The following is a 17865-nucleotide window of genomic DNA, read 5'->3' as shown; positions in this document are numbered from 1 at the left end:
ACAGCTTCCTAAACAATACTTTCTTCGATACCAATTTTATAAAACAAAAAAAAAAATTACAACATTACACATTACGGCACAAATCTTTTTATTTATTTTTCAGCTCCTTCTACGTGAGCCGTCTCTGTGTAAGGTGGAGTTTTTCCGGCATGTCTCTACGACGTGTAACATTAGACAGCCAATCACAGACATTATTAGATCTTGGTAGAAGCATGCTGCATGCTGATTGGCTCACTGACGCTGATGAGATTTACTCCTTAGGTATTGAAATTGGGTATTGAATGACGAAGCATTTTTCGATACTTTAGAGGCATTTTGGGAGGTGCCTAAAAATTATTGAATTCGGTACCCAGCCCCAGTTTTCACTTAACTTACTGTGATAATTGTGTTGATGCTTTATTTTTTTACAGTAAATGAACGTATGTATGTACCTATGTATGTTGTATCATGACAGTAGCAGAAATTCTTTTATTTTTAAAGCTACCAGTCTGACTACAGCCTCACAGATGGAAGGAGAAACAGAATAAAACAGAAGCTAACGGATGGGGATACTGTAGAATACGACACGCAGACACTTCATATCAGTTCATATGGAAATCACGTTTGCACATTAATATTTAGTGTGTGATAAATGTATTTGAGTATGTTTGTAAATGTGTGGAGTTTTTTGATATTCATGAGTGTGGTGTCATTTATGAGGGACAATAACACAGTGAACAAACATTTACAAAGACACAGCAGGGAGTTTATCCTGAGAGGACAAAAGATTACCAACACCTGCTTCTTCAACTGAGCCGTGAAGAAGATGAAGAAGATGAAGAGGAGTCATTTGGCGTTTGTCGTCCTTTGTGTCTGTGGGAAATCACAAGCAATTTAATTGCTGTGATGTGTAATGAGTGTTTCTTTTTTTTTTTAACCAAATTAATTGTGCCGCATATTGATTGGTGAGATGTTGACTCTCTCTGATTACTCAGTTGTAGTAATTTGCCATTGTTAAATCCTCCATGCAAAGTAAATTTCCCTGGAGAAGAATAAACAAATTCAGCAGGTCATTTAGATGAAACCAGTGCAACCAGTGTCCACAGTGTGACATCTCCAGAGAGTCCAGTCAGTCCAATTAAGACTAGAGAGAACTACGGAGGGCCCTGTTTTGAAGGAGACATGCCTTTTTACATTTTGTTAAATTGAGACCAGGTTCCACTCATGCACTGGGCCCATTCACAGGATGAAATAAACACAATACACCCACAATATCCAAAGAGCACCTGTTGCTAGGGATGCACCAAATCCAGGATTCGGCTGAATATTGGGCTTTTTGTATTCAGTTTCGGCAGAATCTTAACCAGTGGATTCAGTATTTGGCCGAACCCCAAAAATCTGGATTCGGTGCATCCCTACCTGTTAGTGCTGCTTTAAACTGCTTTCAGTTTCAGTGCACCTGACTCCTGGAAGATATTACAGCACTTTTTTTTTTAAAATCAACTCAATTGTCTCTCTTGGACAATTGAGAAATCTGGTTTAAACCTGCAAACTTCTACTTGTAACTGCTTCACATAACAGTATTTCGTCGCTATTTTCTTAACGCATTTATCAAATCATTTTCCAAATCTGAATGTTTTATTGCCCTTCTGTGTTCCTTATCATTGTACTTTCTGTGCTGTTGTTCTGTATTTGCCTTTGTAATCTGACTTGACGAAATTGAAAATGAGGGTCGCCCCTCAATGATCTCTCCAGGATCAATAGAGGTTGAATGAATGAGTGAATACAACACAAGAAAGAGCCAGCAGCACTTCCACTCCTTGTCTGCGAGGACATCAAGGCTTACTATAAGGACATCCGTAGGTCTCCAGCCGGAGTCCGATCCTCCCGCTGGGGTTCCAGTCCAGAGGAATGAGGCGGAGGAAGCGAGCTATCGCCGGCTGCTGCAGTTTGTACTGAACCACGCTGTCTGCATTACTGTTCCCTGGAAAAGACTGAAAACACACAGACACACACACACACACACACACACACACACACACACACAAGGACTTGTTCATCATGTTTCTGAGTTAGTGTTACCTGGAAAAATATACAGTGTAGAGTTCAGCACAACTTTTCTGCAGCTGGATTTAGTTCAAATCAAACCAGACTTTGTTAACTATGGATATATATAAGAAAATTATTTAAACTTTAATTTAAACAAAGGTGTTGTTTGCAGATCATTGAATAACCTAAAATATAACTAGAACTGAAAGCAGTTAGTTGAGGTAAGTTGAAAATTTTGAAAATTTCAAAAGTTGAAAATTTTGACCGTCAAGGTACGACACACCTTCAGGTACGTATGACTTCCGGTTGACTTCCTGTTTCCTGTTGTAGACAACGGAAGCTGCAGACTGCTTAACGCTTAACGTCCTGCGATTTAAGTCCTCTACAGTGAAATACAGTCACTCTTTGCATCGTCTAGCTGTATTTTAACCGGACCTGTCTGGCCGCAGTTTCTCCGTTGTTTGTAAAACTCTCCTCCGCTCCGTTAACCAACGTCTAGCTATTTGTTGTGCTAACGGCTAGTTAGCCTGTCTGCTAGCGGGGAGGTGACGCGGACCCCTTAGGATGTTTGCCTCCTTGGAATTCTTTTCTATATTTTGGCAGTAGTAACAGAGTATCCACAGCTTGCTAACACAAGCAGGAGCATCCGCAAGTGTTGACTTGTGAACTGCAAGTGAAGAGGGATCGGTTTTGGAGAGGGCCTCCGTCAACGTTGCTACTAGCTAAACTAGCAAGCTACACGATGCCCCCCCTCAGCTGTACACCTGGCTGCGACTCGTGCCTCCTGTTCAGCCAGAAGATAGTGGAACTTGAAGCCAGAATAGCGACTCTCCACCAGATCAAGGTGAATGAACAGTTCCTTGACACCATTATCATTGGAAGCTCCCCTCACACACACACTAATGTCGGATGTCTTGATTCCACTCTGCCCTGCACTACTCTCACCCCACCACGCACTAATACAACCTCTGTCCCTGTCGTCTCTCCTCGGCTTCTGCCGAGAACCAAGTCAGCTCTGCTAACCAGCTCCACTCCACACCAGCCTGAGCCATGGCGTATAAGCAAGCACCACAGCAGACGGTCAGGACAACGCTCAGGCCCAGCCCAACCTATACGACTAGAAAATCGCTACACCATTCTGATGAACGATGAGGAGTTCCCTCTGCTCTGCGGAAACCCTTCTCTGCCACGTCCCCACGGCGCTCATCCTGGCCCATCCACACAGTCGGCGCGCCCCCCATCAGACCCAACAACTTCCACGCTGGTCATCGGAAGCTCCATGGTCAGGGACCTCTACATTCCCCCTACACCTAGCGGTCCGTCCAAGGTCTACTGCTTCCCTGGTGCCAAGGTCCGTGACATCCAGCACAAACTTCCCAGCATCCTCGCCTGCCACGCTAAGGTCGACAACATCATCGTGCATGTGGGCACAAACGACATCAGAGAGAGACGGTCGACAGCACTTCGAAAAGACTTCACCACTCTCATCACCACCCTGATGGGCACAGGAAAACGGATCGTCATTTCTGGGCCTCTACCTACCTACAGAAAGGGTGCTGAAAGATGGTCCAGACTGTTCTGGCTCCACACCTGGCTGAAACCACACTGCGCTTCCCTGGGCATTCCCTATGTCGACAACTTCAACTTGTTCTGGGAGAGGCCCAGCCTGCTGAAACATGATGGTCTCCACCCAAACCGACATGGAGCCAGGCTGCTATCTGACAACATAACGACCACACTGAAAGTTAAGTATTGACATTCTGTTGAAAATATCACAGATTCATGCCCCCCAGGTATTGATCCTAATGCCACTTTACAAGTGAATGAATCTGAAAATGTTTTCTGCAGGGTAACATGTAGTACTAGTACTATTCCAGTTATAATCAACAATAGACCATACAAAGTGTTGAATCCCCTAAGTAATAAGAAGTTGACTGCAAACATAGTCAATTTAGCATCCAGTTCACGTCAGCCACAACCTGCCCCAAAAAACGAGACAGTGTCTGTAACTCGACTCAGATCAGTTAAATCACAGGTAACCAAAAGAGGGGCAATACTTAACCTAATTGGAATTACAACTACCACTGCAATGATAGAACAGGATAGGAAAATTAGATGCGGTCTACTAAATATCAGATCTCTGTCTTCCAAAGCAATACTAGTAAACGAATTGATATCCGATAATCAAATTGATCTATTCTGTCTAACTGAAACATGGCTGGGCCATGAAGAGTATGTCAGTCTAAATGAAGCCACTCCTCCCACTCATATTAATACTCAAATTTCTAGAGGCTCAGGCCGAGGAGGGGGAGTTGCAGCCATATTTGACTCAAACCTGTTAATTAATCCTAAACCTCAACTAAATTATAACTCTTTTGAAAGTCTCGTTCTTAATCTTCAGCATCCAACATGGAAAACAGTACAGCCTATTATATTTGTTGTTGTCTACCGAGCACCAGGTCCATATTCTGAATTTTTATCGGAATTCTCAGTTTTTATCATGTGTAGTCCTAAAATCAGACAAAGTACTTATTGTAGGAGATTTTAATATCATGTGGACGTTGACAGCAATAGCCTTAGTACTGCTTTCAACTCACTACTAGATTCAATTGGTTTCAGTCAGAGTGTGCATGAGGCCACGCACTGTTTTAACCACACCCTTGACCTTGTGCTGGCATATGGCATCAAAATTGAAGACGTAATAGTATTCCCGCAAAATCCTTTATTATCAGACCACTTCTTAATAACTTTCGAATTCTTACTACCTGATTATACAAAATTAGATAAAAGCTTCTACGCTAGAAGCCTATCTGACAGTGCTATAGCTAAATTCAAGGAAGATATTCCAACAGCACTAAACTCATTACCGTGCCATATTATAACAGAGGATCTTTATGTAAACTTTAGTCCCTCTCAAATTGATAATTTCGTAGACGGTGCTACGGCCTGCCTACGGACTACTTTAGACTCTGTTGCTCCCCTTAAAAAGAAGACGATGAAGCAAAGGAAACTAGCGCCTTGGTATAACTCCCAAACTCGTAAATTAAAGCAAATCTCGCGCAAACTTGAAAGTAAATGACGTTCCACCAAACTGGAAGAATCTCGTTTAGACTGGCAAGACAGTCTGAAAACATATAGGAAGACCCTAAGAAAGGCCAGATCTGACTACTATTCGTCACTAATAGAAGAAAATAAGAACAACCCAAGGTTTCTTTTCAGCACTGTAGCCAGGCTGACAGATAGCCACAGCTCTATTGAGCCATCTATTCCTATAGCTCTGAGTAGTGATGACTTCATGAGTTTCTTTAACGATAAAATTATAACAATTAGAGATACTATTCATCACCTCTTGCCCCCAACCTCTAATGGGTCACCTTTAACTGACAGACTGCTAGAAAGAACGACTAGACCTGACATATACTTAGATTGCTTTTATCCTATAAACCCTCAACAATTAATGCTAAAGGTCTCTTCAGCAAAGCCATCTACCTGTCTCTTGGGCCCCATCCCAACGAGGCTACTTAAAGAAGCGTTACCCGTGGTTAACACTTCATTGCTAGATATGATAAATATGTCTTTATTGACAGGTTATGTACCGCAGTCATTTAAAGTAGCTGTGATAAAACCTCTACTGAAAAAACCCACCCTCGATCCTGAGGTCTTAGCCAACTATAGACCTATATCTAACCTTCCCTTTCTCTCCAAGATCCTTGAGAAAGTAGTCGCTAATCAGTTATGTGATTTTCTACATAGCAATAGCTTATTTGAGGACTTTCAGTCAGGATTTAGAAAGCATCATAGCACAGAGACGGCACTGGTGAAAATTACTAATGACCTTCTAACTGCATCAGACAAAGGACTTGTCTCCATACTTGTCTTATTAGATCTTAGTGCTGCATTCGATACTATTGACCATACCATCCTCTTACAGAGACTGGAACATTTAGTTAGCATTAAAGGAATCGCACTAAACTGGTTTAAGTCCTACTTCTCTGATCGATCACAATTTGTTAATGTTAACAATAAACCCTCCAATTACGCTAAAATTAACCATGGGGTTCCTCAAGGCTCAGTGCTTGGACCAATTCTATTCTCCTTATATATGCTTCCTCTAGGCAATATTATTAGGAAACACTCAATTAACTTTCACTGTTATGCGGATGACACCCAATTATATCTGTCAATCAAGCCAGACGAAACCAGCCAGCTAGCTAAACTTCAAGCTTGCATTAAAGATATAAAATCATGGATGGCCTACAATTTCCTGATGTTAAACTCAAACAAAACGGAAGTTATTGTGCTGGGCCCGAAACACCTACGAACCTCATTAGCCGAAGATATAATTACTCTGGATGGCATTGCCCTGGCCTCCAGTACTACTGTCAGAAATCTATTTTTAAGTTATTTTTGATCAGGATCTATCCTTTAACGCCCATCTAAAACAAACCTCTAGAACAGCCTTTTTTCACCTTCGTAACATTGCTAAAATTAGGAACATCCTATCTCAAAACGATGCAGAAAAACTAGTCCATGCATTCGTTACTTCCAGGCTGGACTACTGTAATTCCTTATTATCAGGATGCTCAAATAAGTCCCTTAGGACTCTCCAGCTGATCCAGAATGCTGCAGCGCGTGTTCTGACAAGAACTAAGAAAAGAGATCATATTTCTCCTGTATTAGCTTCTCTCCATTGGCTTCCTGTAAAATCCAGGATTGAATTTAAAATCCTTCTTCTGACCTATAAAGCTCTAAATGGCCACGCGCCTTCATATCTTGAGGACCTCTTAGTACCTTATTGTCCCACTAGAGCACTACGCTCCCAGAATGCAGAGTTACTTGTGGTTCCTAGAGTCTCTAAAAGTAGAATGGGAGGCAGAGCCTTCAGCTATCAGGCTCCTCTCCTGTGGAACCAGCTCCCAATCTGGGTTCGGGGGGCAGACACCGTCGCTACATTTAAGACTAAACTGAAAACTCTCCTCTTTGATAAAGCTTATAGTTAGGGAGTGAGGTGTTGCAGTGAACGCCTAGACCGGCGGGGCAGGGTGTATAGCTGCAGACACAGCACCCCTGCTTCTCTCTGCTTCTCTTTATAGTCATCAGATTTACCTATCGTATAATCAATAATATAGTGCCTCTCCTAGTTATGCTGTTATAATTCGAGACTGCCGAGGAAGTTACTTCTTATGACACGCTCTTTTCTTTTGTTTCCTTTTATGCACATCCTGTCCCAGAAGTGCTTGTTACTAACCTAGCTCTGGGGAGTTTACTCCCCGGAGTCCTTATGTTTCTTCTTCGCCCAGAACATCGCCTCGGATTAGGGCGACACCAAGACCTGGGTCTTGGGTGCAGCTGTGGCTATGGACCTGCTACACCCTGCTGCGCTCTGCGATTCCCTGTTCCCTGTTCCCTGTTCCCCGTCCTGCTGCGTCCACCGCGTCCACCCATGCTCTGCTGTGCCACGCTACATCCCGTACTGTCATAACCCCAACCGTCAGACACCGCCCACCAAGAGTCTGGGTCTGCTGAGGTTTTTCCTCGCCACTGTCGCAATAGCCACTGCTAATGCTTGCTCTTGGGGGAACTATTGGAATTGTTGGGGCTTTATAGAGTGTGGTCTAGACCTACTCTATCTGTAAAGTGTCTCGAGATAACTCTTGTTATGATTTGATACTATAAATAAAATTGAATTGAACTGAATTGAATTATGACGGGGTCCAAGCCTCCCAGCGCGAGTCTCCCCCGACGACCCGGGAGCGCGTGAAAGCAGGACCCAAAGTGTAACGTGGGGAGGCAAACGTTGGTAAATATCAAGAGGTGTGAGCTGCAAGGTATGTGGTACATTGCCATTGCAAATTACCCATTAACATTGATTGAGTAAAAGGGCCAAAACTGGTCTACGTTGACTATAGCGCCCCCTAATGGCCGATCTTCGCCAAATTTGGTACAGAGCCTCAGAGCGGCATGCCAAACAAGCATCACAAGTTTCATGTTGATAGCAATTACTACGGCAGAGAAATTGCAATTGCAAATGTTCCATTTCCATGCATTGCGTTATCGGCCAAAACACATAAACGTTGATTATAGCGCCATATAATGGCCGATTTTCACCAAATTTGGTAAAGAGCATCTCAAGGTTATTGCTGATAGCATTTAATTTTAATTTGACAGAGATATGATAAAGTTTGTGTTTGGTAGCTAGCTAGGAAATTAGTTTGGCCTTAAAATGCGCATAGTTTAACGTAGCAAAATTCTTTTGATAACTTTTGGTCACGTCCATCTGGAATTGCTACGTACCAGGTTTCGTGCAGATCGGTCGCATGGCCTAGGAGGAGTTCGAAAAAGTTGGTTTTGCACATTGCGCGATATTGCGAAAAAACTTCTTAGCGGAAATGGCCGTGGCCTATATCATCAGATACAGCTTGATTCAAGGACCACGGGAATGTAAGGGTTTCTAATGTGCAATGTGTAATGTGGGAGTTATAGGCAAAAACACGTTTGACGTCATTATAGCGCCACCTAGGTGTCCGTATGTGTAATCTTTGGTATGTGAGGTCCATGAACCATTATACATCTACATCTACTGTACATTTGAAGTTGCTGACATTAGTGTAAGTGGTGAATCCAAACCTGGGTCCTATAGGCCACGGCCACTTTTACGAATCAGTACCCCACTGTAGACGTGAGCTGTTCATGAGATATAAACTTTTTGTACTTGTAGCGCCCCCTAGCAGCCAATTTTTGTATTCATAGGCAAAGCCTACACATATACCCTGCTTTAAGATTACATGGATGTTTAATAAAAGTTTTGGGAGCATGCAAAAATCCGTTATGCAGAATTTGTGGTGTTTTAACAACGTCATGCTACTTTTCTTCTGACTCACAGTCCCAACAGTCATTATTCACACAGCCACAAGAACACGTACACATAGGTCATTTTAAGTGTTAAATGAATAAATGACAAAAAAGAAAGGAGGAGATACAGTAAAGAGTATCAAAGGGAAATGACCGAGGGACAAAATAAAAGGAAAAGAAAATCACATGGTGAGAGTAAGAGGGAGATAAGCAGCAGGAAATGAGGAGAGGAAATAAAAGGGAGAGAGAAGAAAGTTAAAAAAGATGGCCACTCGTGTCCTCACCCCCAGCCCTCCAGACAGGAGGAAACAAACTGAAACTGAAAAAGAGGAGAGAGACTATAAAGAAAAGATGGATTGCTATATTTCCAAGCACCCACAGGCTTCTGGAAGAAGAAAAAAAAGAGGACCAAGAGAAAGAGGAGAAGAGAAAACAGCATATTTCTTCCCTGGTCTCCAGGCCTCTACACTGAAAGCAGAAGAAGAGTAGAAAATGTGTTGTGGTTGATCCAGCAGCTCTGCCTTCAACTTTCTCCTCTGACAGACTCGGTAAGCTCGGCCGACGAGTGCACAGAAGTTCGGAAACACTTTGAAATGTGACTGGGATCGTGCTCAGTTTAATGCAGAGTGTCAGATCAACATGTTTTTAAGCTGTGAGAAGTCGTTCTCTGCTCTCCGTCGGAGACGATCCCCGGTGCTCAGATTAGCTGGATTCCCTCCATGTGGGGAAATTGCCTCGGCGCGACTTCTAATCAAAAGCTTCTCTCTGCACTGCTGGAACAAATATGGCTTTACGCTGGATAAATGTCCATACTCACAGTTTGTAATACCCACACGTTGTATAAGGCTCACTGGGAACATGCGGGTGAACTGCCTCTCTGTGCTAGTCTCGCTTTGCCGGACCTTCCTCCACAGCGCTGCGGAGGAAGGTCAGGCTAGTCCACACAGCATTCCGGGATGGGAAAAAATGGCTCTGGTTTATTGGCATTTCTTTAAACCAATCACAATCGTCTTGGGTGGCACTAAGCTCCGAAAGGGGGAATGGTGCCTCTGCAAAATAGCCTCGGAAAGGAACTTGTTTTGGTGGAACGTGTACGTTCAAAAGTAGTTTTAGTCGTGCAACAGAAAACTTTTTAATAAACTGTCTGTACACTTACAAAGTTCTCAATGCTTCGGTTTACATGTAGGACCCTCATTATGCTCCCGTGGAAGTGTGGTGCTATTTTGAGCCTTGTTAGCGGTTTTCTTCTCTTAGAGATTTCTTTTTACTTTACTGGTGTCCTGATAACTAGCTTTATAAGATAATTAGCAGTTTGCGCTAAAACTGATCACATTCGATAAGCATGAAAACATATCCCAGAGAACGGTCGACTCGGTACCCATGTGTTATTAACCCTAGGTTCAGGCTGCGGTCGAGCTGCTGCTCTGCCCGGTGCGTTCCATACAGCTATGGAGCTAAAAGAGTCTCAATAAAGATAAATGCACGCACTACATTGACATATGCACACACAGGATTCATACATGCACACACATGATTCATAAATACACACACAGGATACACAAATGCACACAAAATTCACAAATACACACACAAAATTTAAAAAGCACAGAAGATTCACAAATGCATACAAAATTCATAAATGCACACAAAATTCATAAATGCACACACAATTCAGAAATGCAAACAACATTTACAAATGCACACAAGATTCAGAAATGCACAGGACAAGATTCAGAAATGTATTTCTGATGCACACACAAATATATCTTGATTTACAAACTGCTTGCGGTCTGTGAACTTCACTGCATTTGTGTGTGAATTTTGAGACTGCCCTGACTTGGCTCGACACACAAATTTTTAAACAGGGAATGATCTACAACCAATCAGATATCTCCCTTGTTTTAGCCAATCACAAGAACGCACCCCACGTGGGGGATTGTTTACTTATAAGCCAATCACATGAACGCGTTCACACAGCGCTATATGAATGTGGGTGGAGTCATCCATTCTCGTAGTAATTCACGTAATGTTTTGATGAGTTTGACGAGAAAGCGGCAAACTCCATACCCAGTGAAAGTCACCGTTTCTCGGTTATTGGACGACCGGGGCTCCGCGGAGCTCTGGAGCTGGCTGGCTGCCAGCTGCCGGCATAACTTTCGTATATTTACAGTTTGAATTTCGTCACATCACTTATAAAATAGCTACCCCAAGGTCTTATAAAGCTAACTATGGTGTCCGATTTCAATTTAATGCATTTTTGTGAACATTAGGGGTCTCCTTAGGAGGAGCTGCTAGCTAGGAATGTGTCCCATTTAATCCTATGGGAAAGATCGTTGCTACACTTTCGGCATAATTTTCGTATATTTACAGTTTGAATTTCGTCATGACACTTATAGAACATCTACCCCAAGGTCTTATAAAGCTAACTATGGTGTCCGATTTCAATGTAATGCTTTTTTGTGAACATTAGGGGTTTCGTTTCAGAGGTCTAAGAGGAGGCTAGCTAGCTCTCATTGATAGAGCTCCATCCAGCCGCAGGCTCTATCAATGAGACTCGCGGACAAGAGGCGTTTATTTCCATGATCGTTTGTTTAAATAACTCAACACACATATCCATTATGAGATTAACTGGAACCTGTGGTAAGAGATTGCTGGCGTAACAAGCTCGCTGACACACAGCGGCCATTTAGCAGGAAGAGAGGAGCTGCAGGCCCTGGAGCTCTGTCAGGGCAGCGGCGTTTGGTAGTCCATTAACCCAAAAAACGGTGACTTTGCGCGGGTATGGAGTGCCGTGGGCTGCCAGCCGTGACGGAGCTCCATCTACCTCCCAGCAGGCGAGGCAGCAACACAGGCAGCACCGGCCGCTGAACTCCCGACACACAGTCGGACAAAATTTGCAATTAGCCATCAATTTTTGTAAAACAGCCCATATTTGACCTCTACATAGTTGATTTCTCGTCTAAAATGTTGTCAGAAGTGAATTTAATGATGAATAAGATGGGTCAGGTCAACATGTGAGCAAACTCAAGAGCTTTCCTTCTGTAGAAAATTTGAATGTGTAGCGCGCTTTAAACTGCATTACATTTGAACTTGATTGTGCAAAGAAAACATTTGTCTAGTCAGAGGATGTGTATGTTCACATGTAAATATAAGTTGTAAACCCAAATTAAAGGCTGCTGCAACACTTATAGGGACTCATTTAACTGTATATGATTTTTGAAATATTCAAATACATTTGACATTTCTATAATTTTACAATTAATTCAAAAACTGTGTATGTTTTGCAATGTGTTTGCAAGAAATCCAATCATGCATGGGTTTCCCCGTCTGATAACAAAGCTTGCATACAGCGTACAGTATGTGTATGTATGAGTAATATATGTCTTATATTTCTTTATAAAAGTAATAATAATGTAATAACTATAAGTAGAGTTTCCCATCAAAAGTATTGGTGCCACCCAACAGATAGAGAACGATAGTGTGTGTCACTTTGTATCTGATCCCGTTCTTTAACATCTCAAACATTTGTGCCGACAGTAGCAACGATGGATGAAATCAACATGTTTACTCCGTGAAAAAGTGAGAGAGAGAGAGAGAGAGAGAGAGAGAGAGAGAGAGAGAGAGAGAGAGAGAGAGAGAAATGACAGCGAGTACCAGACAAAAATAAATAAATAAAACAAAATTGTGCCACTTGACTGCGCCTGTGTTCGTGATCTGCAGCTGAAGTGATTTGTCAACGGGTCTGCAGAGTCAGCAGAGCTTTCACCTCGGTTCATGCATTATAAATGAAGAGATAAACTCATGATGACTCCGTTTATCAGCACAGGGTAGATGTAGCACTGCTTGACACTCCATCACTTCATATGAATCACACAAAACTAAATAGGATGATGTTTATTGATCCCTGAGAGAAAATAGAGTCTATTCAAGACCAAAAGAACTAAAGGGTAGCCACGAAAATAAAGATGGACATAACACGCATATGGTCGCTGTTGGGCGAAAACCTCATATGTCCGAAATGTTGCTTTTCAGGAAATGAAAAAAAAAATTTAATTTCAAAACATTTTAATTTTAAAAACATTTCATTGAGCTATTTACATTTGTCAAAGTCAGACGAAATTGCCTCGTCACTGTTAAAAATATTTGTGAAACCCACAGACAGACATAAAGGGTGACCAGTGGCATTGATTTATGAAGGAAAAAATTTAAATGACTAAATGTGGAGTGTGATGGCCAAGGACACAGGTTAAAAAATCAGCCAGCAATGGTAATACGGTACACAATTTCACCCCATTCTGTTAAAGCTACAGTTGGTAACCTTCATAAAAAAATTACTTTTTGTCATATTTTTGGTGCTCCTAATGGCATGAGGAAAACAACCAATCAGAGCCAAGGAGTCTCTTACGCAGTGTCATAGACTGCTCGTGAACTGCGGTCAAACTGTAAAACTAGGCAGCACTGATAAAATATGAATCAAGATTCTGTTACTGCATTGCCTATTTCAATTCTGAAATTCAATTCTGTCAGGATATAGTCTGACAGTTTCAGCACATTTGACAAAAACTAATTTTATAACAGTTATCTACTGCAGCTTTAAGTACACACATTCATTTCTTGTGCAGTCAGCCACATACTCCACATGTTTCTTTCCTTTTGGCTTTTCACGGTGTAAATGGAGTGCACACATTTTTACATTGTAAGGTTAAATAATTATTCTGATATATTAGTCATTATGTTTTCTGTCTTTGTTACCATGCTGGTGGGGAGGTCCTTCCTGGTGCAGAAAAGGTGTGGCCAAGGGTGAAGGACTAGGCTCGTAAAAGATGAGCTGCGCCTCGCCTGTAAAGTGGACGAGAGCAGGCGGCAGCAGCCGGGGGCGGTGACAAAAATCTGTGGTCAAGTCGGACAGTTTCCAGCCGTTTTCAGCAGCCTTCAGGCTCAACAGGAAGTCACAGAAACACTCACATCCTGTTAGATCCGATTCAGATTTAATAAAATGTTATCAGACCCATATATCAGCTTGTACACAGTCTCCAGTTGTTTTTATAATGACAGAGTAGCTGTTAAAATGCTCTCCCTACATCTGTTGCTGGTGTTATTTAGCAACAGACTGTAGATGATTCATAATCTGAACAGATTTAGGCCCTGTTTACTGTGAAAACATAAAAATATTTTATCAGATGTGCCTTTCGTTTAGACGGCGATGGCATTTTTGGGGCTTAAAAACGCCAAAAAATGAAACCACCCTCCAGAGTGGAAATCTTAAAAATGCTCCACCGTCGCGTTCCAGTCTAAAGGGTAAAAACGCAAAAGTCTGCAGCCTCTATTGTTGTGGTGGATGGCGACCCACCCCATATTTCGTTACATAAATCAAAATATAGAGTGATTACTCGCCCATGGCCACTGCGCCGTTGGGTATCCACAGCCTGCCTATACTTGGTCCGGATGGCTTTCAGCTTTACAGATAGCGTCTTTCTCGTGTGGTTATGACGTCCCTCCAGGTACAGGATACTGCTAAAGAAATTCGGTCCATACGTCTATATATTTTGACTGGCAGGACTCCCAGTCCACGCCCTGTTGTGCCACCTCTTCGTCTGTCCAGACAAAATTGTCCGCTTTTACGTCGCCATGTTTTGGTTCCACGCTACAAGGGAGAGAAGTAGAAGGAAGGTTCTACGCAGGCGGCGCGGACTTGGTGGTGTTGTGTGGCAGTGCTTCACACTACCACCTAGCCGCCTGGTGTGCATACTACATCGAATTTCACACACTTTTGCGTCACCATATGCACGCAGATATCCCCCCCCAAAACGCTCGTCTAAACGCAGAATAAAAACCTTAGTCTCTCTGACTTCTAAAAATCACCATCAGCCACACATAAGCCTTTAAATCAAACAAATAGCAAGTAAAATCCCTCCAGTTCAAAAACAATAAAAAGTTTATATAAAATGTCATCATGCTGAGTCGATTCTGAACCAATCAGCTGCGAGCCGGGCGTTGCCCATCATGCCCTGGGTCCGCCTGGGTCTGGCAGTCAGTGGAGAGCAACTGCAGCGCCTGGCTCTAAAACCTGCGGCCGCCTTGATCTCGTGAGGTCGTTGCCCACGTGTGTATGATGTCAGAGCAAGTCGGGATCAAGTCAGACACCAATCTAAGCGGCATGCATTGGGCGGCGTTCGCCAGTGATCGATTCTGCGCAGGCCTGGCTCATCTCCAACAAGCCCAATGTTATATCCCGGGGCCTGCCAATTGGGCCGTACCATCTGCTACCATGTTGGAGGGGGGATTTAGGTTAAGTTTGGTTATCTTTACATTATTTGTAGTTATGTCCATCTTGGTTTTCCCCTTGTGTGTAATTTGGTTTGGACAAGTATATACAGTATGTCCCCTTTTGTTTCATTCAGTTAGGTCAGTTTGTTGAGTTCATTTCCAGTTTGATGGTACTATTTTTGAGTAAAGTTATAGGTCTAGATATTAAGTTCTTGCTTTATATTGTTTTGCATTGTTTGCGTGAATTAAAAATGCTCTTTTCAACAAAAACTCCTGTTCTCCTCATTGCCTCACTGCTTTGTCCCTTACATGGAGATCCAAGGTTTCTGCCCGACAGCGACGATATGCAGTGTGGTGCAGCCGTAACCCCACAGCTCTGATGGAAGTGTTTCCTGCAGTGTGGACTCACCCCGATACTGTCCTCCTGTCTGTACTGCTTCCAGTTGTGTCCCGTGTCGCTGAACATCAGCAGGTACGACGACAGCCAATCAGAGCTGCCGTAGCGGCCCTGCGTAGCGACAGCTGTGATGGTGGTCCGCTGGGCCAGGTCCACCTCCAGCCACTGGTACCTGTCTGAGGTGTGAGGAGACCAGCCTCCAGCGCCTGCAGGGCCAGAGGGAGGGAAAGCAGCATACATAAATCATTTATTAGATTTCCACCTGGGAGGAGATGGAATAGGCTTTGGTAGATGCTGAGAAAATGAATTGCATTGCTTGACCTTTCATTCTGAACTAGAATCTCACTTTTTTTGTTATGAAAGTCGAATGAAAAATATTGATTGAACCAAAGCAAAAACCGTTAAATCTATTTTGAAGCTATATATAATGGGATATAAGTCATACTTTTGGAACTTTCCTGATGAATTTAAATCACTCGTATTTGCTCTGTGACCCAGAGTGGCATCAGGAATATGTTTTTTTTAAAATATCTATCTGAGAAACACACATGCATAATGTCTTTTCATTTGTGAAATGAAAACATGCAGTACAATCAGCATCAGAAAGTGGTCTCCCAATGTTATGAAATCATTTTAAACATTGCTTATTCTGTAGCGTGTGCCTTAAACCATACTTCAACTTTCCAATAAATTCAACTGAAATAGAGTTTTCCAATATTCTGACATACAATGACTGCATGTCTCCAAACTATAATGCTTTTAGACCATTTTATTAGAGTCCAGCATAATCACAGCCAATGAAGATATTGTATGCTGTAAATATATCGATGGGTGACAAATAAAGGGAAACACCTGAATAAATACATGAATTGACAACATAGCACATGCATACAGGAAGCTAAATGATTTGATGAGTATGAAAGTGACGTGAATCAAATGCTTCAGCCTTCACAGACACCTGATGTCAACCCAACTCAACACCTCTGGGACACTGGAGCGACTTGTTACACCGTGCTCCCATCCCATGGGGGAATATCTTTTGGAAAACTCAGGTTTATCATTTCCCATAAACAAAAATGTGGTGCCAAGCATTGATTCGTTTTACATTAGCCTTGTTTTACAGTGTGTATCCTCCCACATAGTAAATCTCATCAATGAAAGGGCTGTGTTGTAATGTATTGATTGGTTGTGCAGGTTGAGATGTCTTCCTACAGAAAATAAAAATGTGATCGATTAGAGTTAGATTACTGAAGCAATGTGTACTATTTCATTATCCTTGTGTGTGTGTGTGTGTGTGTGTGTGTGTGTGTGTGTGTGTGTGAGGGTGTCAGGCCAAAACGAAGTAACAAAGTATTTTCCTATGCACATACACGCACACACACACACACACACACACGCACACACACACACACACACACACACACACACACACACACACACACACACACACAAGGATAATGAAAGACACTTCAGTTCTTCAGCCGGGACAACAACTCTGAGCTTCCTGTAACGATAGCTGTCAATCAAGGTCAACTAATGAGCTCCATGTGGGTAAGGGTTAGGGTTAGGAGGGCCAGTGCGTCCTTGGTTTCCGCTCCAAAATGTCAAAAGTCAAGTTTCATTCGGGCGAGTGGATATCAACTTTGCGAGCAGAGCTGACCTGCAAAAGCGTGCAAAGCAGACACGCGGGGCGCGCGGTGGCTGCTCTGTACTCTGTGCTGCTTAGTTTTATACGCACAAGTGCCATTTTTTCCCCTCTCCCTATGTTTTGTTTCCTGCTTGCAGCTGCCTGTACAACTCTCAATTGTTGGATTGGTGCGAAAAAAGTAATATCTGCGCATGTGAAATGATATAATTTGCTCATGAGCATGTTTTATACATGACATAATCCTGACGCCGTACACATGCACTTGCAGCCGGACCGGCTATCAATACAAAGAAGAGAGAAGCTCATATACAACACACACACAGAGGGAGTGTGACTTCATCCTCTGCTCAGGACGCCATACTCCCACTATATCTTTACATGGTACATGTTTGCTATACTAATGTTCTGATTGTTGAGTACAGTCCCTTTAAGAGAGACAATGCAGTTCTCTTCTCTTCTAACCCTATATCCACTATCTATATTTGTAGGCGAATCCTCAATGACATAAAGCCTATTTTACACACTATGTCTTCCAGATGGTCACTTTGGGACAGATTTCAGATTAGGGGATCATGTCGCATTAAATTCCCCCTGTGATTTGGCTGAGAGACAAGTCAGACTTCTTTAGTCTAGAAAGACGGGCCGAGCTGACCTAATAGTTTTTCATATGGTT

General features: G+C 42.6%; 1 protein-coding gene across 1 annotated transcript in view; it reads right to left on the bottom strand.

The window, feature by feature from the left end:
• LOC116044902 (contactin-associated protein-like 4) overlaps positions 1-17865 on the bottom strand; it is a 206537-nt gene that overhangs the window by 133322 nt on the left and 55350 nt on the right. Inside the window, exons 3-4 of the mRNA XM_031292425.2 lie at positions 15557-15750; positions 1826-1973 (exon numbers count right to left, since the gene is read on the bottom strand). Of these exons, the coding sequence (XP_031148285.1) occupies positions 1826-1973; positions 15557-15750 (342 nt within the window). The remainder of the gene's footprint in view (positions 1-1825; positions 1974-15556; positions 15751-17865) is intronic.

The sequence above is a fragment of the Sander lucioperca genome, chromosome 9 (assembly GCF_008315115.2).
Source record: "Sander lucioperca isolate FBNREF2018 chromosome 9, SLUC_FBN_1.2, whole genome shotgun sequence".
NCBI lineage: Eukaryota > Metazoa > Chordata > Actinopteri > Perciformes > Percidae > Sander > Sander lucioperca.
Note: the sequence above shows the minus strand (reverse complement) of the source record. Positions and strands in the feature narration are given on the sequence as shown.